Source organism: Rhinopithecus bieti, unplaced genomic scaffold (genome assembly GCF_001698545.2).
Source record: "Rhinopithecus bieti isolate Rb0 unplaced genomic scaffold, ASM169854v2 scaffold_1853, whole genome shotgun sequence".
NCBI lineage: Eukaryota > Metazoa > Chordata > Mammalia > Primates > Cercopithecidae > Rhinopithecus > Rhinopithecus bieti.
This window is the reverse complement of record NW_016804151.1, coordinates 1,118,721-1,143,437: the sequence shown is the minus strand read 5'-3', so window position 1 is coordinate 1,143,437 and position 24,717 is coordinate 1,118,721. Positions and strand designations below refer to the sequence as shown.

At 38.7% G+C, this 24,717-nt stretch overlaps 1 protein-coding gene across 3 annotated transcripts in view; it reads right to left on the bottom strand.

Moving 5' to 3' along the window:
• Positions 1-24,717, bottom strand: part of DNM3 (dynamin 3) — a 574,343-nt gene that overhangs the window by 320,707 nt on the left and 228,919 nt on the right. For all 3 annotated transcript variants that reach the window (XM_017866907.1, XM_017866908.1, XM_017866910.1), the window contains exons 11-12: positions 24,379-24,465; positions 11,444-11,514 (exon numbers count right to left, since the gene is read on the bottom strand). In XM_017866907.1, coding sequence (XP_017722396.1) covers positions 11,444-11,514; positions 24,379-24,465 — 158 coding nt within the window. The remainder of the gene's footprint in view (positions 1-11,443; positions 11,515-24,378; positions 24,466-24,717) is intronic.

Here is a 24,717-nt window from a genome sequence, read left to right as displayed (position 1 = left end):
AAGAGTTGTAATGGAAATTAAGCTAATGCTTATTGAGTATATACCATGTTCTAAGTGCCTTATCGATATTAATCATTTTTATTCTCACAGCAACCCCATGAAGTAGTTATGATTATTCTTCTTGTTTTATAGATGAGGAGAGAAGCTAAGTGACTTTCCCAAAGTCACTCAGCTAATAAGTGGTAGTACCCAAGTAGTATGGCTCCACATCACAAACTCTGTGATATTATCCAGTCTCACTGCTTTGAATTCCAAGATATTCTGACAACTCCTTTAATGCATCTCTGGTTTGAATCTGCCATGTAGATCCAAACATGTATGAGTTCCAACTCTGGACTTATTCATGTTTTTAACAACTTAACATCTTCACTTGGGTATTTAATGGGCATATCATTCTTAATATTTCAAAACTGAACTCCTGAAATCCCCCCTAAAATCTGCTTCACCCGCAGTCTTCCTTCCTCCTCTTAACTAGTGGCAATTCTATACCATACGTCCAAGAGCTTAGGCCAAAATCTTTGTCTCCTCTTTCTCTCACAACCCATATACGACCGTCAGAAAATGCTGTCAACTACTTTCTTACATTTAACATTTAGCCATCTTTTCATCACTTCCATTCATCCCTCCTTGGTCCAAGACACTGCCATCCTTCATCTGGATTGCTGTAATCATTTATTGTCTGGTCTCTGCTGCCACACTTGTCTCCCTGAAGTCTATTCTTAACAGACACCAGAGTGATACTTGTAGAAGGACTATGCCACCCTCCTGCTGGAAACCCTGTACTGCATCAACACCATTCCACATAATGGTAAAAGCCAAAGTCCACACAAGGGTCTACAAGGCCCTACTCAAGCAATCCCCACCACTGGCTCTTTGACTCATCTCCTCCTACCCTTCACCTCGTTCCCTGAAGAGTTCCAGCCACACTGGCACCAGCTCTTTTTCAAACCCATCCACTACACTCCCATTTAGAGCCTTCAGGAAAGCTAGCTCCCTAGGATTTGCTTCCCCCTTTCATCTGCATGGTTCCCAACATCTCCTTCAAGTCTTCATTCAAATCCATCTTTTCAGTAAGGACTACTCTGACCACCCTATTTATAACCCCATCCCTCCCTTCCTCCAAGACTGTCATCCCCTTTAACCTGTTTTTCTGTCTGGCATTTCTCACAGTCCAACACACTACACGGTGTATTTATTTATTTATTTATTTATTTATTTATTTTTGAGATGGGGTCTCGCTCTGTCGCCCAGGTTGGAGTGCAGTGGCACGATCTTCACTCACTGCAAGCTCTGCCTCGCAGGTTCACGCCATTCTCCTGCCTCAGCCTCCCGAGTAGCTGGTACTACAGGGGTCCGCCACTACGCCCGGCTAATTTTTTTGCATTTTTAGTAGAGACAGGGTTTCACCAAGTTAGCCAGGATGGTCTCAATACACTACACGGTGTATGTATGTATGTATGTATGTATGTATGTATGTATGTATTTTGAGATGGGGTCTCGCTCTGTTGCCCAGGCTGGAGTGCAGTGGCACGATCTCAGCTCACTGTAAGCTCCACCTCCCGGGTTCACGCCATTCTCCTGCCTCAGCCTCCGGAGTAGTTGGGACTACAGGGGTCCACCACCATGCCCGGCTAATTCTTTTGCATTTTTAGTAGAGACGGGGTTTCACCGAGTCCGCCAGGATGGTCTCAATACACTACACGGTGTATTTATTTTTTGTGTTTCTCTGCCCCTTTCCATTAGACTGTAAGCTCCTCATGAGCAGGGGTTTGTGTCTGTTTTGTTCACTGCTATATCCCCAGGGCCTAGAAAGGACATAGCACATGCTTGGTTTCATGAAATATCTGTTGGATGAAAAGTCCGATGAGGTTGATGCCATTATAACCCTCATTTTAGACATAAGCACAGAGGGTTAAAAGCCAGACAGGACTCCAACAACTTAACAACAGAGCCCACACATTTCATCACTAGGTTACTCTATCCCTCAAAAGGACAAAGGCTTTCTTTTGGTGGATCCACGAATAAACACCTATCAATATAAGAAACACAACTCATTTTGGTTATTCTGGGAAGATCAGCAATACTCAGTATTCTTACAGGTTGTTTAATAGTTTGTGGAAGCTGTTTTGGAGATCAACGAAATAGTGTAAAATAGAGAAAAGGGAGACCAAAGCCCTCAGTCAACTGTTTAAAGTGATGGGATGTTGTGCTGCAGTAACAAGTTAGAAATCAACACCACACTTGGAACAGCTGATCAAAATAAGTTTTTAATAAACTCCTCTGATACATTTAAGTTGCTTTCCTTCACTCAAACTAATGAAGAAACACTGCATTCAACTGAAGGTGGGCAGGGGGTGGGTGGTGAAAGTCCACAATGTATTTGGCTGCTAAAAATATTTTGTGTATGTATTTTTTTCCAATTTTAAATTTGCTAATTTCAACTTCTTCCTTCCTTGTTTTTTTTTTTAATTTTCTACCTTTCTGTTAAATGGTTAATCCTCTTAATTACCATGAAATTATTTCCTCTTTAACCATTTATCTGAACAATCTAAATCTATATTATTCAGGTCTTGTAGGTGAGGCTGTGAAAGAGGTGACCAGGACCCAATGTGCCCACACTGCCCTCTGGCTGCCCTCATGCCCTGGCACACAGAGTGTCTTGAGTAGCACTCTCCTAAGTGCTTCGGATCTCCTCCTTAACTTTCTTTTTCCACATTAAATGTCACTTTTCCAGCACCCTCCAGGATTCCTGCTCTTCCAGGAATGTATGGGAAAACTACTACTATAATGAGATCAAGACACCTTCATAGGCTATGTTTATCTCTTCCAAGCACCATAATTGTGTTTAAGGAGTAATGTTTTCACTAAAGCACTGACTAGTGGTGAAAACTTCCAAACTGTGATAGACCCACAGGTGCTTACTTTGAACAAATTACTGGGGACCCTAAAATTATGTATCAGTCACCTTCAAATCACTTAAGGGAAAATAAGTTGAACATAAAGCAAAAGCCACAAAGATCGTTAATGACTCCTTTGCTACCTTAGGTGAAAAGTTTGATCAAAATGGACTTCAGTCACTCGGCCATAAAATGTGTATATATGTGTTACAAGGGAGACAGACAGAAACGGAGACAGAGAGAAAGGCTAGGGGACTAAACAAGCTGTTTCTTAAGTTCCTTTTAGGTCCAATATTCCTTGAGATGTAAAATTACTCTCAGAAGCTTATAAGCTACACTAGACAAAGACAATGTCCACTGACAGTTTCCATCTGTGAAATAACGCATATTTAGGATCTACCACTTGTAAGAATATGCCAAAGGAAAAGTAGATTTACTTTATAAGCCAATCTCAAATATTACAGTTAGAAAAAACATGAAGTTGCCTCTATTTTCCACCTAAAGAATAATCTTTTTGCAGCAATTGGCCCCATAAACTTAAACATTCTGTTGTTAATGATGTATTTAGCTACTTGAAATTACTTCAAAAGCAACGAAATAAAAAAATAAGCTGCCTGCTTAGAATACATTATTTGTCATAATTCTTCTGTTTATTAATTGAACTGAGAGTATTTTAAAACATTTATTTAAAAATATGTTCCTGACAAAACCTGTAAGGACTTGCAAATTAACTTGAGCCCTTGGACATGTTCTTGGATATAGTTACTCAACCAATTAACTCTGAAATATTATAAAACATACCTATGTATAGTGTTTTAGTTTAACATAAATCAAAAACTGTAGGGCACGAACTCTGTAGCAGATAAAAATATAAATAAGGTATGGTTCTTTTTTTTTTTTTTTTTTTTTTTTTTTTTTTGAGACGGAGTCTCGCTCTGTCGCCCAGGCTGGAGTGCAGTGGCCGGATCTCAGCTCACTGCAAGCTCCGCCTCCCGGGTTTATGCCATTCTCTCGCCTCAGCCTCCCGAGTAGCTGGGACTACAGGCGCCTGCCACCACGCCCGGCTAGTTTTTTGTATTTTTTTAGTAGAGACGGGGTTTCACCGTGTTAGCCAGGATGGTCTCGATCTCCTGACCTCGTGATCCGCCCGTCTCGGTATGGTTCTTATAATCCAAAGCCTACAATTTGTCTGGTACAAGTAATGATATGCATACACAAAACAAAAATAACAAATAAAAAATAAAATCTATATTAATAAATATATGAGGATGTAATAGGAGAAAGCAAAAAAGTGCTTTTGTTTTAAATGTGGGATATAATTACCCATATCTTCTTACATGTGTATGTGTGCACACACATTTGTTGTTGATCATATAAATTCCTACTACACACAAGTCACTGTGGAAAGCCTTGCCAGAACACTAAAACATAGAACCAAATTTGTGTGTGCTGAGACATAATGATTCTAAAAGTATATAACAAGAAGTTTAAACTTTTATAAAAATAAAAGCACATTAGAAGACAATCAGAGAACCCCCAATGTTATCTCTTGGCTCAAAACTTTTTTGCACAGTCTCTTCTATCCTTGTCTATGATGTGTGACCATGTAACAAACAAATCCTATACCAAACTACTTTCTCTGAATGTTAAGGGACAAGAAATATAATTTCAGATGATATGATCTGAAATGTTTGCAGCAAACTTGAAAAGAAGATAAACTTTAATAAAGGAAGATAAATGACTATGTTCCAAGAGAATAGACTGGTGTTAGCAAAGCCAGGAGGTAGAAAGATGAGGCATATGGGGAAGTTGTGGAGAGTAAAACTATTATGGTAGAATTATCCAATCATAGACTGGGGTTTGTAAGTGATCTTAAAAGCCATCTAGTACAATTGTATGTTGGGGCCAATTATGGAGAATTTGGCTGTTACTCTGAAGGCAGAAGAAAACATTCAATGTTTCTGTGCCAGCAAACGACACGATCGGGGCGATGTTTTAGTACAAATTAGTTCCCTGAAATGCATAATATTGACTAAAGCAGAGAAGATAGGAAGCAGCCAGCACAGACCCCTCTCTCTGACTATTGGAGTCCTATCCAGTCTTAAAAGTCCAGTCAACTTTCATGTCTGAATTATGAATTCTTAGAAACCTCCAGTTGTCTCTCTTTTTCATGCACTCTCAAAGCTTTGGTCTGTGCCTATATTTTATAAACAAGGTTGTGTTATAGTTGGGTCTCCAACAATGCCTGCTCCTTGATAGCCAAGAGCATTAATCTTGGTATTTCTACCTCTCTCATCACTGACATTACCTAGCAGAGGGTTTATGGTAGTATCTTAAGAAATATTTATGGAATTCTCTTTTGATGCCAGGGTTATTTACAACCAGACTATCAATGTTCATCTGTACTAGGAAACCTAAATAATTTGAAGAAGCATATCATAGGCATATGTTAAAGCAAAAGTATGGTACAGTTAGGGATCCCAAAGTGGCCAGACTGGCTGCAGCATGGAGTTAGGGAGTAGAGTATAAAGGAATAGTGACAATAGAACAGGCTTAAGAGGTAAGCAGGATACAGATTAGAGAGAGCCTTGGAAATTACATTAATAAGTTTAGACTTTATTCTGAAAGTAACAGAGAATCTCAGAAGGAATGAGAAAGAGCATGACCGGGGACAGAGAGAAAGTTGTAGTAATACAGGTAAGAGAGGACTAACTTTAGTAGTAGCAATGACAATAGAAAGAAATAGATGAATTTTAAAAATATTATGGAGATAGAATAACATGAACTTGGTAAAGATGGATGGAGACAAAGATATGAGGGGAGCAAGGAGCAAAGAATAGGACTAGGAGGTGCCATCCACAGAAAGTGAGAACAACATAGAAGTTATAAACTATAAGAGCAGATGAGGAGTTTAGTTTGGGACTAGAAGGTTGAGGCTTCTCTAGGATATATAAGTAGAGATGTCCAGTAGACATCTGAATATGGTACATAGTGCAGTGAAAAGTCGTGAAATGAAGATCTAGATTTGGAGTCATCAGATAAAGTTGGCAACTAAAACCATTGGAGTGGGTAAGATCCTTTAGGAAAGATGCAGTGAGTGAGAAAAGAAGGGGGTCTAGGGTAGAAAATTGATTAAAGAACCGTTCTTAAGCCATGATCAGAAGATGAAGAGCTCCTAAAGACTGAGAAGTGGCTAGAGTGAAAAGAGGAAAACCAGGAGAGAGTGGGAGGTTATTGAAGCAAAGAAACAGATCTCTTCAACAAGGAGTGATTAACTGTGGTGTCAAATGAAAGGCTCAGAATTGTCCATTGGATTAACTGTTTTATCCTGGACAAAAACAGTCTCAGTGGAGAGGTGCGGTAGAAACTAGATTGCAGTGAACCGAAAAGTGAAAGGAAGATGAAAAAGAAGAATGGAGCACAGACTAAGGCCACTCAAAGAGGAAATGGAGAGTCCCTTTGAGATGTAGATTCCATGGCAAATGTCAGAGTATACCTCTACCTCTACCTCTACCTCTACCCACATTTCAACTGCTCAACAGCCACATACAGGTAGTAGCTTCTGTATTAAACAGCACAGATTATACAACAGTTCCATCATCTCAGAAACTTCTATTGTGCAACAGTGCTACAGAGTAAAAAAGTTCTTTTAGACTTGTTTAGCAGCAATTAAGAGGCCTCCTTGCTTTTTCTCTTAGTCACCACTAAGCTGTCAACAAAGTAGGACCCACAGTGAAGTTCCCAGAGCCAGCAGCCAGAGTCACTATACTGTAGGGCTTTACCATCCTATGCAGTAGCTGGTAGCCAGATTAAAACTTTAATTAGAATGAATTATATTAAAAAATTATTTCCTTCATTGCACTACCCACATTTCAACTGCTCAATAGCCACATACAGCTAGTGGCTTCTGTATTGAACAGCACAGATTATACAATAGTTCCATCATCTCAGAAAGTTCTATTGTGCAATGATGCTATAGAGTAAAGCTCTTTTAGACTATTCTTTTATATTATCCAAAAAAGATTATGAACACTTCACAAGAGTCCCAAGAGTGTAACTTATCACAGGTTACACTGTGATAGTCCAGGTTCCATCCAATCAGACTGAAGCCAAAGGGAGAAGAAACAATGTTGTTTCTGGAAGTTTCTAAAAAGGCATAATTCAGACATGATCCTCCTCCAGGATCTTTAGTGAAGTCTCCGGCTAATTATTATGCAAGAAAATCTTACAGAACTTGGGAGCCTGTAAAAGAAGAATCACTTACCTCCTAACATTCATGTTAAAGATGAAGATGAAGTTTAAAATAACATATCTGAGAATGAAAGAGAAAACTGGAAGTCCACTTATTTTTAAAATGGTGCTTGGAACATTGGAATTTATAACTTATTTGAACAGGAGATATGAATGATGTCCTTTCAAGTTGCTCAATCCTGTATTTCTACTTGACAACAATTTCAGTAAGCAAGCAAGCATTTAATTCCTAAATTTGTATATAAGTCAAAAAAAGGATCTTTTTATACTCCAATACCTAAGTTTTGATTCCACAAGAGAGAGAACATTCTCATGTAAGATTAGGAAATAGAAATATTATTATAATAGAATATAATTACGCATTAGGGAAAAATAAACTAAGAATGTAAAGGGAAAGACTAAGATTGCCCTGGAATTTAGTGGCAAGGTTCAAATGCACTGCCTTTAGTAAAACAGCAACAGAGGAATTCCAGAGGATCAGGAAAAAGATATAACGAATCTCACAACCCATAGAATTTTCATGGTGCTCAAATAACAAGAACTGAAATCTGCACACTGTATCATCGCAACTGTGAGAAAACAGGTGTTGAGACCTACTGAGCAGATTGAAAAACAAACAGACCTTGGTCTGCTGCTTGTGGTGTATAGAGATATTACTCTAACGGCACATATCTATAGTCCCTCTTTCTCTTTAACCATTGGACTGCATAAATCCTAGTAACTCAGAAAGCAAATTGTGTCATGGAACAAATGAAGAAGAGCAGAGGAGTTTGAAATTTCACTTCCCAAAGCATTCCACTAACAAGCTTGCCTTTTTGTTCAAATGAGGATTACTGAGGACAAGGGGAAGTGAATGAAGGAATAATCGGGCCAGTTCTTATTTTCTTAAATAGCAAAACTAGCTATATAATGTAAAATATATGTAACTTAGGGTTTTTTTTTTAAAGAAGAGAATGACAAATTAAAACCCTTACGTCAGAAGAAAATTGACGTTTTATTCTGAAATGCTTAACTTTCAGACTCAGAAACTATATTATAGTTGAAAGAGCATTTAGAAGCCAGGAAATTCCAAAGCAAGCCTAGAGCAGTGCTTATTTGGACACATTACACATGGTACATATTTTACAGGCCATGTCTAACAAATAACTAGAAGATGGAAAAAAAGTGTCACATATTAAACATGGCAATATAAATTCTATAACAGAAAGAAGAATTTTGAGATGTCCTGAATGCTACTCTGAAGCTAAATATTTTATTAATCCAATTTTAGCAATCCATTTTCATTTTAAAAAAAATTAGAACAAAAGTCATCCCAGTTGAAAAAAATTACATGTGTAAAGTACTATGTACATCACCATCCTATAAATCTGGGAGGCAGTTCCTTCTTTCTTGGCAACTCTCTAAAAATCTCATGAAACAAATGCTTGTTTTCTTCAACCCCAGACCTTAATTTTCTGTCTTTGGAACTTAAAAATACTTACATAATTGTCTTCAAATATGGCTTGACTTTTCTTCCTTGATGGAAACAGCATTCTTGCCAACTTTAAAATTTATAGCTACAGCCATATTTTCTTAATTTTTAAAAGCACAAAAAATACCACAACTCCTCAAAGTGATTTTGAAATGAACATTTCTTCATCTTCATAATCACCCCATGCCACCCCATGTCAATTCCAAGTCGACATACAAATGGAAAGGACATTTATCTCTGGGTCTCAGAGCAAAATATCACATTTAGAGATAATGATATTAGCAACTGAAAAACATTCCAGTGACAATCATACTTAAGTCATTATAACTTCATCACAAAGTAAAATTGTACATCTAGTAATCAAATGTGAGTGTATATGTGTGTGTATGTGTGTGTGTGCACGCGTGCATGTGTGTTGAGAGAGAGAGACAGGGAGGATCTCTCACTTTTATAGACTACACCACAGTTTCTTTTTTAAAGGATTTCCACATAACTTCATTAATTTGATCTTCTGACAATCCTGAAAGGTACACAAGACAAGGATTATTATTCCATTTGATACATCAGTAAACAGATAGAGAAAGGCTAAGTGCCTTGCCAAAACCCAAAGCTCATCAGTGGCATATCCTGGAAAAATAACCTGGATTGTTGACTCCCAGATCCGTCCCTTAAAGAAGGTTTAAGTGTGCAATTTAAATTAGATGACAAATGTGTAGAGTTGCTGGATTTCTAAAGCAGTTTTAACTATGCTTCTTTTTTCTCCCCAATATCATAAAGATTCATAGTCTATCTCACTGCTGGAAAAATAGGACCAGACACCTGGATTACAGAGAGACTACATCAAAAGTTTGTATTTGGAAGTCTTAAATTTGAAAAATCACATGCCCTTGAAAACCTATAAATCAATATAATCAATATAAAACTGTAGTTCAACAGCTTCTAAGACAGCAAATATGGAAATTTATTGGAAAAGAAACTCTAGCTCATTTATCATAGAAAAAAAGTTTCAAGAAGATTATAAAGGTGAAATTTAAATTGAAGCACGGGTTATATAATATGTTTAAACTTGAACCTTTCTAAATGGATTATGACTTTTTCTACATTCTCCCCCTCTAATTGTGGTACCACAACAAGGCAGCATCCTTTTCACTCTTAAGTTATTGTGTCAATTTTACGTCGACATCTGCTACATTTTTGTAAGAACCTAACTGGCATTTGTAATCCATGAAAATCAACATTAAAGGCAGCATTCCTGTTATTTTAAATGTCTCAAGGATTTGTTTGTCTTTTAAACTCCTCAGAGAAGCAGTGAGGAAAATGAAGAATGTGTCAGTTTAAATTTTACATGTGTGTCTCTATATTTTCAATTATTAGGCAAGCTCCTAAAAGGCAAAACGTTTTTTTCTTTTTCTACATTCTGCCCCCCACCCACCATAGAAACTAGAGTAGAGCTTGGTACAGGCTCCCTAGGCTCACTGACTGTGGAGGAAACCTGGAAAAAATTCTCAGATTCCCTTTCCAGACTGAGGGATAAGGATGCACGTTACAGTCTAGGTGAATCTGCAGAAGGAAGTGAACAGAGCACATGGTGAGAGTCATGGGGCTAAAAGAGAGGGGGGCAAGTCTGTGCGAAATTCCTGTGCAGCAAATACCTATCAAGAAGTGGGTGTGGGCAGGGTGGCTGCAAAGACAACTAGACTAGGGCACATATTTATGGTTGGGTTCTAACAATATTACACGTATGCCACGGACAGAAAACGGTGGAATAAATCTTATCTACCATTCACTAGTAACAGCCATTGGATGCAAAATATATTTACACAATTGGCTAGGACATCACAACCACAGCCAAGTTTAGGATGAGATAATTTTCTGTTGGATAATTGGGCCTGTTCTCCCTAAAACATGCCTATAAATTCCTCAGGCCACTGTAGTTTAGGTCACAGGGTCTGCATATCCATTTCTTCTAAGTCAGAATGTAATAAAACAAATTAATTTGACATTCTGCCATTTTTTTATTTGTCTCTGTTCTTGAATACTCAGTTTAAGTAAAAGTACATAGGCTCTTTTGTTTTACATTTTACATAAAATAAGCTATATTTTATACACAAAGTTGGAACCACTTAAATGCAAAAATATATTTGAGAGGTAGTATCAAGATCATTTAAATCAAATGAAAACTAGTTTCACTAATGGGCAGGAAAAGATAGTGCATTCAAGGTCTTAAAAATGTCACACAGTGCATAGCCAGTCCTGAGTAACTAACCATAATGTCTGCATGATAATGTATTTGAAAAATGGCAATATTTGTATACACACTTTATAGAAAATAAAATGTTCATCCCGACAGATTACATCTAATTTCACAAAGGAAAGTTTAAAAAAAAAAAAAAAAAAAACACAGGCCTCTAGATTCTGACTTAGAAAAGTTGAAATAGCTTGCATCCTGTAAATTACACGTGCTATTTCAAATTGATGTGAAAAACTGTTCCCCTCAAAATTTTAAACATGCATTAATTACTGTTTTTCTATAGGAGTTCAAGTACAAACTGCAGAACATCATCCAAAAATGATGAGGTGATAAGTATGTAAGACATACATGACTTCATATGCCGCATAATAGAGCCAACTACTTTACTGAGAGAATAGTAAATATCCCTGCCCTATGACCATGGAGCTCAGACTTCCTAAGTAGGTAAACTAAGAGTTAATCTTGGCATGGATTGTATTCTCAAAGGTGGTGAAACTGTAGTAAATATTCACAATGTGTGTTTGAGACAAACCAATAGGAGGAATGCATGTGACAATCAAGTGTTTCACGTACTTTGCGAAGCCAATGAAGTCTTCATGGTTGGTGTTGATGTAAGAGACTTGAATGTCAATCAATAGCAATACCTGTAAGTCAAAGAGAAACACTTCAGTGAAAGCCCATCTAAAAATTCTCAAACATTAAATTCAGTAATTGCCCACAAATTAATTACCTTCATATAATTTTTTAAAGGATACTTCAATTAGAATGAAAAGAACCTTAACTTTTCTTTATTAGACTCATAATTTTGTACTCTAAATTCATAAGTTAAAAATCTACTCTAGAAAAGTAAATCTGAGTAGCACATAAACAGAATAGCATTATAACTTATAGGCATACACTATTTGCTACCTTAGTACAGAATCTAGAATTATTTGATTTCTCTAAAATGTAGGCATAGTGTTCAAAAGAAGGACAAGCACAAATAAGATATGTGGCAGGAGGGCCCACGAGGGGTGCTGTGAGCTTATTCTTCCTGTAGACATCATATATTAGCTACAAATTAGTAATTCACCTCTTGTTTTCTCTCTCCTTTTCTATCTTTAGCAGCTTAAAGAACCATCTCAAGACGCTTTATACATTTCAGGAGAAGCATTTGATCAGCCAACTCAAAAAGTCAATATACAAATAAATCATTGAATCCAAACATCAATCAGAAGCTGGGCATGGTGGTGTCTGCCTATAGTCTCAGCTACTCTGGAGGCTGAGGTGAGAGAATCACTTGAGCCCAGGAGTTCAAAGCTGCAGTGAGTCATCATCAGGCCTGTGAATAGCCACTGCATTTCAGTCTGGGCAACATAGCAAGACCCCATCTCATAACAATAACAATAATAATAATAGTAGTTGATGGCTGGTAGGATGGCTGAATACGAACAGCTCCAGTATGCAGCTCCCAGTGAAATCAACACAAAAGCAGGTGATTACTGCATTTCCAACTGAGGTACATGGCTCATCACATTGGGACTGGTTAGACAGTGGGTGCAGCCCATGGAGGGTGAGCTGAAGCAGGGTGGGGCACTGCCTCACCCAGGAAGCCTATGGGGTCGGGGAACTCCCTCCCCTAGCCAAGGGAAGCCATGACTGACTGTGCCATGAGGAACAGTACATTCTAGCCCAGGTACTACACTTTTCCCATGGTCTTCTCAACCTGCAGACCAGGAGATTTCCTTGGGTGCCTACATCACCAGGGCCTAGGGTTTCAAGCACAAAACTGGGCAGCCATTTGGGTAGACAATGAGCTAGATGCAGAAGTTTTTTTTCCATACCCCAGTGGCACCTGGAATGCCAGCAAGATAGAACCGTTCACTCCCCTGGAAAGGGGGCTGAAGCCAAGGAGCTAAGTGGTCTAGGTCAGCAGATCCCACCCCCAAGAAGCCCAGCAAGCTAAGATCCACTGGCTTGAAATTCTCGCTGCCATCACAGCAGTCTGAAGTCAACCTGGGACACTACAGCTTGGTGGGGGGAGGGACATCCGCAATTACTGAGGCTTGAGTAGGCGGTTTTCCCATCACAGTGTAATCAAACCTGCTGGGAAGTTTGAACTGTGCAGAGCCAACCACAGCTCAACAAAGCTGCCGCAGTCAGACTGCCTCTCTAGATTCCTCCTCTCTGGGCAGGGCATCTCTGAAAGAAAGGCAGCAGCCCCAGCCAGAGGCTTATAGATTAAAACCCCCATCTTCCTGGGACAGAACACCCGGGGGAAGGGGTGGCTGTGGGTGCAGCTTCAGCAGACTTAAATGTTCCTGCGCGCCAGCCCTGAAGAGAATGTTGGATCTCCCAGCACAGCGCTCAAGCTCTGCTAAAGGACAGACTGCCTCCTCAAGTGGGTCCCTAACTTCTGTGCCTCCTGACTGGGAGACACCTCCCAGCAGGGATCAACAGACACCTCATACAGGAGACCTCCAGCTGGCATCTGGTGGGTGTCCCTCTGGGACAAAGCTTCCAGAGGAAGGAACAGGCAGCAAGTTTTGCTGTTCTGCAGCCTCTGCTGGTGATACCCAGGCAAACAGGGTCTGGAGTGGACCTCCAGCAAACTCCAGCAGACCTGGAGCAGAGGGGCCTGCCTGTTAGAAGGAAAACTAACAAACAGAAAGGAATAGCATCAACATCAAAAAAAGGGTGTCCACCCATCGGAAGGTTACCAACATCAAAGACCAAAGGTAGATAAATCCACAAAGATGAGGAAAAATCAGTGCAAAAAGACCGAAAATTCCAGAAACCAGAATGCCTCTTATCTTCCAAAGGATCACAACTCCTCTCCAGCAAGGAAACAAAACTGGACAAAGAATGAGTATGATGAATTGACAGAAGTAGGCTTCACAAGGTGGGTAATAACAAACTCCTCTGAGTTAAAGGAGCATGTTCTAACCCAATGCAAGGAAGCTAAGAACCCTGAAAACATATTAGAGAAATTGCTAACTAGAATAACCAGTTTAGAGAAAAACATAAATGACCTGATGGAGCTGAGAAACACAGCACGAGAACTTCATGAAGCATACACAAGTATCGATAGACAAATCAACCAAGTGGAAAAAGAATATCAGATATTGAAGAATCAACTTAATGAAATAAAGTGTGAAAACAAGATTACAGAAAAAGGAATGAAAAGGAAAGAACAAAGCCTCCAAGAAATATGGGACTATGTGAAAGACCAAACCTATGTTTGATTGGTGTACCTAAAAGTGACAGGGAGAATGGAACCAAGCTGGAAAACACTCTATAGGATATTATCCAGGAGAAGTACTCCAACCTAGCAAGACAGGCCACATTCAAATTCAGGAAATACAGAGAACACCACAAAGGTACTCCTCAAGAAGAGCAACCCCAAGACACATAATCATCAGATTCACCAACATTGAAATGAAGGAAAAAATGTTAAGGGCAGCAAGAGAGAAAGGCCGGGTTACCCACAAAGGGAAGCCCATCAGACTAACAGCGGATATCTCTGCAGAAACTCCACAAGCCAGAAGAGCGGGAGCCAATATTCAACATTCTTAAATTTCAACCCAGAATTTCATATCCAGCCAAACTAAGCTTCATAAGTGAAGGAGAAATAAAATCCTTTACAGACTAGTAAAAAGTAGGAGATTTTGTCACTACCAGGTCTGCCTTACAAGAGCTCCTGAAGGCAGCACTAATTATGGAAAGGAAAAACCAGTACCAGCCACTGCAAAAACATACCAAATGGTAGAAAACATCAACACTATGAACACTATGAAGAAATTGCATCAACTAATGGGCAAAATAACCAGCTAGCATCATAATGACAAGATCAAATTCACACATAACAATATTAACCTTAATTGTAAATGGGCTAAATGTCCCAATTAAAAGATATAGCCTGGCAAATTGAATAGAGTCAAGACCCATCCATGTGCTGTATTCGGAAAACCCATCTCATGTGCAAAGACACAAATAGGCTCAAAATAAAGGGATGGAGGAAGATTTACCAAGCAAATGGAAAGCAAAAAAAAAAAAAAAAAAAAAAAAAAAAGTAGGGTTGCAATCCTAGTCGATGATAAAACCTGCTTTAAACCAACAAAGACCCAGCCCGGCGCAGTGGCTCATGCCTGTAATCCCAGCACTTTGGGAGGTGAAGCGGGGCAAATCACAACGTCAGGAGATCGAGAACATCCTGGCTAACATGATGAAACCCTATCTCTATTAAAAATATAAAAAATTAGCCAGGTGTGATGGCGGGTGCCTGTAGTCCCAGCTACTCAGGAGGCTGAGGCAGGAGAATGGCATGGACCCAGGAGGCGGAGCTTGCTGTGAGCCGAGATCCCACCACTGCACTCCAGCCTGGGCGACAGAGCAAGACTCCGTCTAAAACAACAACAACAACAACAACAAACCAACAAAGACCCAAAAAGACAAAGAAGGGCATTACATAATGGTAAAGGGATCAATGCAACAAAAAGAGCTAACTATCCTAAATATATATGCGCCCAATAGAGGAACATCCAGATTCATAATGCAAGTTCTTAGATACCTACAAAGAGATTTAGACTTTCACACAATAATACTGGGAGACTTAGCACCCCACCGTTGACATTAGACAGATCAACAAGACAGAAAGTTAACAAGGATATCCAGGACTTAAACTCAGCTCTGCACCAAGCAGACCTAATAGACATCTACAGAACTCGCCATCCCAAATCAACAGAATATACATTCTTCTCAGCACCACATCACACTTATTCCAAAATTGACCACATAAATACACTCCTCAGCAAATGCAAAAGAACAGAAATCATAACAAACAGTTTCTCAGACCACAGTGCAATCAAATTAGAACCCAGGATTAAGAAACTCAAAACCGCACAACTACATGGAAACTGAACAACCTGCTACTGAATGACTACTGGGTAAATAACGAAATTAAGGCAGAAATAAATAAGCTCTTTGAAACCAATGAGAATGAAGACACAATGTACCAGAATCTCTGGACACAGTTAAACCAGTGCTTAGAGGGAAATTTATAGCACTAAATGCTGACAGGAGAAAGCAGGAAAGATCTAAAATCGACACCCTTATATCACAACTAAAAGAACAATAGAAGCAAGAGCAAACAAACGCAAAAGCTAACAGAAGACAAGAAATAACTAAGATCAGATCAGAACTGAAGGAGATAGAGACACAAAAACCCCTTCAAAAAAAATCAGTGAATCCAGGAGCTGTTTTTTTGAAAAGATTAACAAAATAGATAGACTGCTAGTCAGATTAGTAAAGAAGAAAAGAGAAAAATCAAATAGACACAATAAAAAATGATAAAGGGGATATCACCTTTGACAGCAAAGAAATATAAACTACCATCAGAGAATACTATAAACACCTCTACGCAAATAAACTAGAAAATCTAGAAAAAAATGGATAAATTCCTGGATACATGCACCCTCCCAAAACTAAACCAGGAAGAAGTCAAATGCCTGAACAGAACAATAACAAGTTCTGAAATTGAGGTAGTAATTAACAGCCTACCAACCAAAAAATGCCAGGGACAAGACGGATTCACAGCTGAATTCTACGATAGGCACAAAGAGGAACTGGTACCATTCCTTCTGAAACTATTCCAAACAATAGAAAAAAAGGGAATCCGCCCTAACTCATTTTATGATGCCAACATCATCCTGATACCAAAACCTGGCAGAGACACACACAAAAGAGAAAATTTCAGGCCAATATCCCGATGAACATCAATGTAAAAATCCTCAATAACATACTGGCAAACCGAATCCAGCAGCGCATCAAAAAGCTTATCCAACACAATCAAGTCAGCTTCATCCTTGAGATTCAAGGCTGGTTCAACATATGCAAATCAATAAATGTAATCCATCACATAAAGAGAACCAATGACATAAACCACATGATTATCTCAATAGATGGAGAAAAAGCCTTCAATAAAATTCAACATTCCTTCATGCTAAAAACTCTCAATAAACTAGGTATTGATGGAACATATCTCAAAATAATACGAGTTATTTATGACAGACTCACAGCCAATATCACACTGAATGGGCAAAACCTGGAAGCACTCCCTTTGCAAACTGGCACAAGACACGGATTCCCTCTCTCCCCATTCCTATTCACCATAGTATTGGAAGTTTTGGCCAGGGCAATCAGGCAAGAGAAAGAAATAAAGCATATTTAAATAAAAGAGAGGAAGTTAAATTGTCTCTGTTTGCAGATGACATGACTGTATATTTAGAAAACCCCATCCTCTCAGCCTGAAATCTCCTTAAGCTGATAAGCAACTTCAGCAAAGTCTCAGGATACAAAATCAATGTGCAAAAATCACAAGCATTCCTATACACCAACAAGAGACGAACAGAGAGCCAAACCATGAGTGAACTCCCATTCGCAATTGCTACAAAGAGAATAAAATACCTAGGAATCCAACTTACAAGGGATGTGAAGGATCTCTCCAAAGAGAACTACAAACCACTGCTCAAGAAAATAAAAGAGGACACAAACAATTGGAAAAAAAAACATTCCTTGCTCAGGGATAGGAAGAATCAATATTGAGAAAATGGCAATACTGCCCAGAGTAATTTATAGGTTCAATGCTATCCCCATCAAGCTACCAATGACTTTCTTCACAGATTTAGAAAAAACTAGTTTAAATTTCATATGGAAACAAAAAGAGTTTGTATAGCCAAGACAATCCTAAGCAAAAAGAAGAAAGCTGGAGGCATCACGCTGCCTGACTTCAAATTATACTACAAGGCTACAGTAACCAAAACAGCATGATACTGGTATCAAAACAGAGATATAGACCAATGGAACAGAACAGAGGCCTCAGAAATAATGCCACACATCTACAACCATCTGATCTTTGACAAATCTGACAAAAACAAACAATGGGGAAAGGATTCCCTATTTAATAAATGGTGCTGGGAAAACTGGCTAGCCATATGCAGAAAACTGAAACTGGATCCCTTCCTTACAACTTATACAAAAATTAACCCAATATGGATTAAAAACTTAAACATAACACCTAAAAGCATAAAAATCCTAGAAGAAAACCTAGGCAATACCATTCAGGACACAGGCATGGGCAAAGACTTCATGACTAAAATACCAAAAAAAAAAAAATCAAAAAGTGGGCGAAGGATATGAACAGACACTTCTCAAAAGAAGACACTTACACAGCCAAGAAACATATGAAAAAATGCTCATCATCACTGGTCTTTAAAGAAATGCAAATCAAAACCACAATGAGATACTATCTCATGCCAGTTAGAATAGAAATCATTAAAAAGTCAGGAAACAACAGATGCTGGAGAGGATGTGGAGAAATAGGAATGCTTTTACACTGTTGGTGGGAGTGTAAATTAGTTCATCCATTATGGAAGACAGTGTGGTGATTCCTCAATGACCTAGAACCAGAAATACCATTTGACCCATCTATACCATTACTGGGTACATACCCAAAGGATTATAAATCATTCTACTATAAAGACACATGCATACATATGTTTATTGCAGCACTGTTCACAATAGCAAAGACTTGGAACCAACCCAAATGCCCATCAGTGATACACTGGATAAAGAAAATGTGGCTCATATACACCATGGAATACTATGCAGCCATAAAAAAGGCTGAGTTCATGTCTTTGCAGGAACATGGATGAAGCTGGAAACCATCATTCTCAGCAAAATATCACAAGGACAGAAAACCAAACACTGCGTGTTCTCACTCGTAAGTGCAAGTTGAACAATGAGAACACATGGACACAGGAAAGGGAGCATCACACACTGGGGCCTGCTAGGGGGTGGGGAGCTAGGAGAGGGAGAGCATTAGGAGAAATACCTAATGTAGATGACAGGTTGATAGGTGCAGCAAACCACCATGGCGTGTGTATACCTATGTAACAAACCTGCACATTCTGCACATGTATCCCAGATCTTAAAGTATAATAAATTTAAATAATAATAATAAGGTCAGATCTCTGCTAAAATATCACTCATCAGAGGGATCTTCCTGCCCATTCTATTTAAACTAGCACGCTGGTTACTCTCCATTGTGTTACCCTGCCTTCTTTTCTTTTGCAGCACTAACACTAGCTAACATGGCAAGTTTTTACAAATTTCTTATATAGACCTCATCTGTTGTATCCACTGCTACATCCCCAGTGCCTAGAACAGTGCCTGAAACATCATGAGAATTAAATGAAGATTTGTAATGGAGTAAACTGGATACATGTCCCAGGCAACATGAAAATATTCTAAATATAAGATACTTATAATCTCTAAGTCAGAGACTTGGGAGGTCCCTCTGTAGAAAATAGTATTCAATGGGGAGACGAGGAGGCTGAGAGAAAACAAGAGAGAAGTGGAGCAACCAGAACCTGCAAAAAAGAATGTATTATACCAGAGATATTCAAAACTGACTTCCTCTTCCTATGTTTCCTTGTGCTCTCCCAACTGAATCCTGTCTCTTTCCAGGATGCTGAGATTTGCTAACAGGGAGAGAGACGGTGCTTACAGATCTCTGCCTGAATATCTCCAGAGCTCTGCTCTTCGACTTTGTTGAATAAATTTTGGTGACTACATGATAGTCATAGTATTTGTTTGCTGCCTCCCTTCATTGAAGGTAGCATTTGAGTGCATCAGAGTCCTCATAGCAACAGTTCATAGACATACTCTACAAAATGCTCCCCCGTGGGTACATCCTCAAGAAAGCCATCCCTGATCCTTATCCCCTACCCAACCCAAGACCAGGTTGGATTGTACTATTACTCTCAAATAGTCTACATGCCATAATTATATACATACATAAAATTATGTATATGTATAAAATTATGTATATGTATAAAATTATGTATCTGTATAAAATTATGTATTCTATAAAATAAATATAGGGTGCTATACATACATATGTACATATATGCATATATTTTCAAATATGTATATCCATATACTTATATATGTATATATACATATATAAGCATATATACATAAATTTATGTGTATATGTGTATATACATACGTACATGTGTATATACATACATATATGTACATACGTACATATATACATATATACATGTATATATACTATATGATACATACATATATGTACATGTATATATACACTATATATACACATATGTGTGTTTGTGTATGTGTATGTGTGTGTATATCTATATAGCACCCTATACTTATTTGTGGCATTTACTACAAATGTAATTAATTTTTTTGTTTGTTTGTTTAATGTTTCTCTTCTCTGCAAGACTATACACTCCATAGAAGCTGGGATTATGTTTATCTTGTTCACCATTTTATCCTTAGAACTTTAGAGCCTAGCATGATACACATAGTAGATGCCCAATAAACATTTGTGGCCTTAATTATGTAACTATCTACCAGGCTTGAAGAACAGTTAACTCTCTTTTTTGTTGTTGTTGTTGTTTTTTGATACAGAGTCTCACTCTGTTGCCCAGGCTGGAGTGCAATGGTGCAATCTCAGCTCACTGCAACCTCCAACCTCCACCTCCTGGGTTCAAACAATTCTCCCACCTCAGCCTCCCAAGTAGCTGGGATTACAGGCACCCACCATCATGCCCAGCTAATTTTTGTATTTTTGTAAAGACAAGATTTCACCATGTTGGCCAGGCTGGTCGTGAACTCCTGACCTCAGGTGATCTACCCACCTCAGCCTCCTAAAGGCTGGGATTACAGGCGTGAGCCACCATGCCCAGCCAAGAACAGTTAACTTTCCAGAGAGTGATTTATTCCCATATATAGATATATAATTAGTATGTGGCCACTTGTTCTTGTTTTGTACTCAGTACCCAGTGCTATCGGCTTGGAGGCTTTGTTTTTGTGGCTAATCTCAACCAGTCATCTGACCAAATCTTGCTGAGAGTCACAAGGGGACCTGCCAAAAAAAGATTTAAAAGATCACTCCAAATCCCACTACCAAAAATAAAGTCAAGGGATGGGGGTTATTGGGTCAATAACATCATACTTGCATGAAAAAATTTCATATAGTCAGATAGAGTTTTGTTTCGTATCTTGAAGAAAACTGAAACATTAGGAAGCGTGATCATTATTGGATTAGTTGTAGTTTTGCGTTTCTTCTCCCAACAATAAAGCCAGATTCTGTTAAACTGTATATTCCAAATCCATTTGGCCAAAAGCTTGTGCCAATAAACTGTAATATTTGAACACAAATAAATTGTTGCCACTGTAAGGAGCAAAGTATCTTCATAATCCTCAGCATCGCCAAAGGTTGTCCTGAATATCTTTTGGACGTTCACACACATTAACTTGGACTGTGGCACAGGAAAAAAAAAAAAAAGTGGAAAAAAAATAAAAGCTATGGCTGTTCTCATTATATTCCTGGAAACTGGGAGTCTGTGTTCACTCTAGGAAAAGAGCCAGGTCGCATGTGGGGATAAAAGAAAATAGTCCATTTTTTTCCTCGTTTTTTCACTTTCTCAGAGTTTCTCACTGCCTTTTTTTTTTCACCCACAGTTATTGAATATTTAGTTGAAGCAAAGTAAAGCTACCCCTGGTGGCAGGAGTTGCCCAGAAAGTCCACCGCTTCGACATGCAATGACATGTATGGAAGCACCGAGACTAACGGCTGGCACACTCAGACATTCAAAACACCTTTGTTTAAGAAACAGCTACAGACAGATTTATGGCTTTCCACATTTTCAATTGTGAAGATTTTTTTCCCACAAAGCTTCCAGAGCGGAAGTTGGTAGTAAGTCTGCTTTTTAAAGAAAGAAAGAAAACGGCAAGAATGCCCCAGGGCTGCTCAGGCACGGAGGCCTGAGGATATGGGTCACTCTGTCTAACTGGATACTTTAACAGCACCACATGGCCCAGCAGCACAGAGTCTGGAACTCAAATGTGAGATCTATCCAAAATGACATGTCCACACTACCAAAACCAGGCATGTTTCTGCTATGCCACCCAAGTCCATATTAGAGGTGACCACTACCAGCTGTGACAGACACTTGATAACTGCTGGACCAGACCATCTGAAATTGTGACTTAGTAGGGAGATGCCTGCCCCATCTCTTATCTCCCACTTGGGGAATAAATTGATCACTGTAACTGAGTTGCAGATTGAAAACAATTTCCCTTGAAATCAGAAAAGGCAATTCTTCCTCGAATCTACCACGTGCCATAGCTCTTTGGGAACAATAACAAAAACAAAAACAACTAAAATTAATTAAGAACTAAGAACTAAGATAGATAGATACATATGTATATTTTTTTATTATACTTTAAGTTCTAGGGTACATGTGCACAATGTGCAGGTTTGTTACATATGTACACATATGTATATTAAGACAGGGTCTTGCTCTGTCACCCAGGCTGGAGTGCAGTGGTGCAACCATGGCTCACTGCAGCCTCAACCCCCGGGCTCACATGATCCTTCCACCTCAGCCTCTGAGTAGCTATGACTACTGGTAGTGCAGGTCACCATGCCCAGCTAATTGTTTAATTTTTTGTAGAGACAGGGTTTCACCATGTTTCCCAGGCAGGTCTCGAACTCCTGACCTCAAGCAATCTGCCTGCTTGGCCTCCCAAAGTGCTGGGATTACAGGTGTGAGCCACAAAATACTGGTCTTGTATTTTGATTACTTCTTTCTATCCTCACAAAATGGCTGTGAGTTAACTATCACTATTTCACTTTAAGATGAGAAAATTGAAGTGTAAAGATGTCAAATAACTTGTCACAAGTTACACAAAATGTTAACAACAGAGCTTGAATTCAAAATCAGGTGGTCTGAGCCCAGAGCCCACAATCTTAACAACACTGTGAAGTTTGAACATGCCATTTTACTAAAACAAAAACTCTGAAATATGAAGAAGCTAACAACTGACATAGATATAATTAGAAATATTTAAAATGGTTTAAATAATTATTCTATATTTTCTCCAATATTATTTTGACAGAGGATCCCAAAGAGTTAAGTAGGATTTAGTATCATTTGAATATTACAGATGAAAGACACTAAATTAAAACAGTTAGCTTATTTACTTAAGGTCAGGAGTACAGCTGATTCTTAAGAACTTAAGTTTTCTCAGCCCAGGAGGGGCCAAGACATCAGACATCAGGGAGAACCTCTGGCCCTGGGGCTCCATATCTGGCTCTAGGCTTGACTTCACTGACTCAGGAGTTAATACTGATTTGTTCATCTCAACTGAAACACAAAGCCTGTTTTCTCCTCTTTTGGCTATTGCAGCTATTCAAGAGTGTGAAAGTTGATAAACAAGTGAAAACTATAAATAGTGATTAATTAACTTTCAAAACACAATGATAGAAAGTAGTGACAATGAATCCACAGTTCAAGCAGAGAAAAGGTGGATCCTGGAATCACTCACGAATGTCCCAACCTGCTGGGTCTCCATCCTTCTGTCCCCTTTCTCCTCCACCTGCTCCTCTTCCTGACGCACACTCTATGTGCTGTGTGTGCCTCTCTCTGTAGTTTGTTCCTCTCTCTTTTATTTTGTCTTCTTCCTTTTCCCCATTTCTCCCTCACCTCCTTCCCACTCATTTGAGAATCACAAAATCCTGTAATACTAACTTACACAGGCTTTCAGAGAGCATATAGACCAATATATTAATGCTGTACATGAGAAAACAACAGTCCAAAGAAGTGATTTACACAAGAACATGATGTTATTTTGTGGACAGCACATGGCCTAAGTCCAGTATTCTCTCCACAACATCACATGTGCAGCTGTGTCATGGAATTCAAGGGTATGTAAAACCCTTTGTATTTCCTGTTACAATGTTTTATAAGTAACTAAGAAAAATCCATTTAAACCTAAGATTTTTATTCTTTCCATGTAGTCCTTTACTTTTTTAAATGGATTATTCTCACTTGAAAATAATCTTTCCAAATCACAGAGCTAGGATTAGAAAACAATTTCAGGGTCACTCCTTACAAACCACATACATTCATAAAATAATGTTTAAAAGAGTAGTTCTCAATTTTTCTTTTCAATCATAGGTTGTATGGATAAGCTGATGAAAAGCTAGGTCCACTCTCTCCTTAGAAAACAATAAAAACACTGAGCATTTTGCATAATGTTTTAGGAGTTTGTGAATCTTCTGGAGCCCATCTGTGGGCCCATTAAAAGTTAAGAACTCCTGTCTTAAAGAGAAAATGTGGTATGTTTCTGGATTCGTGGTTTTCAAAGTAGGATGTATGCATGATCCATGGAGTGTTGAGAAGAAAAAATAACGAAACTCCTGTTACTGCTTTTGCATCTCATTCTTCTGAATGAAGTCTTTTTATTTGCTCCTATTTTTAACATAAATAAGATATGAATATAGTATGTGTATAATTCATAAATAAGTAGAAATAAATGTAGTTGTGTTCCACTATTTTTTTTCTTTTAAGCGACAGGCTGACTGTTGGGACCTACCAGACAACCTTGCAGAGACCTTTGACTTCCCACCAGGGAAGACCTCTCCTTACCTGGTCCTTTGTCTTCCCTTCTCGCTCACGAATGTGGTTAGCAACAATCCTTTCCGTTTCCTCGCAGAGCCTGGGGAAGTTTGCCAGCTGTCAAGAAAAGCAGATCTGAGTATGAATACTCAAAAAGTTACACTACCAAAAGAGAAGCAGAGATAAATTATGTATTTTACAGAAGATGCTCATTGCCGTTCTGGAAGCCAAAATGAAATATCATCAACTTCTAAAGAAGAATGTCAAGGTGATGGGAGAGGCTTCACAAACTATCATCAGAAGTAACCTTGTTATGTTGAGGAAACACTTCAAAACCAGTGGAGCAATTCCCTAGGAAGAAAGCAGAAC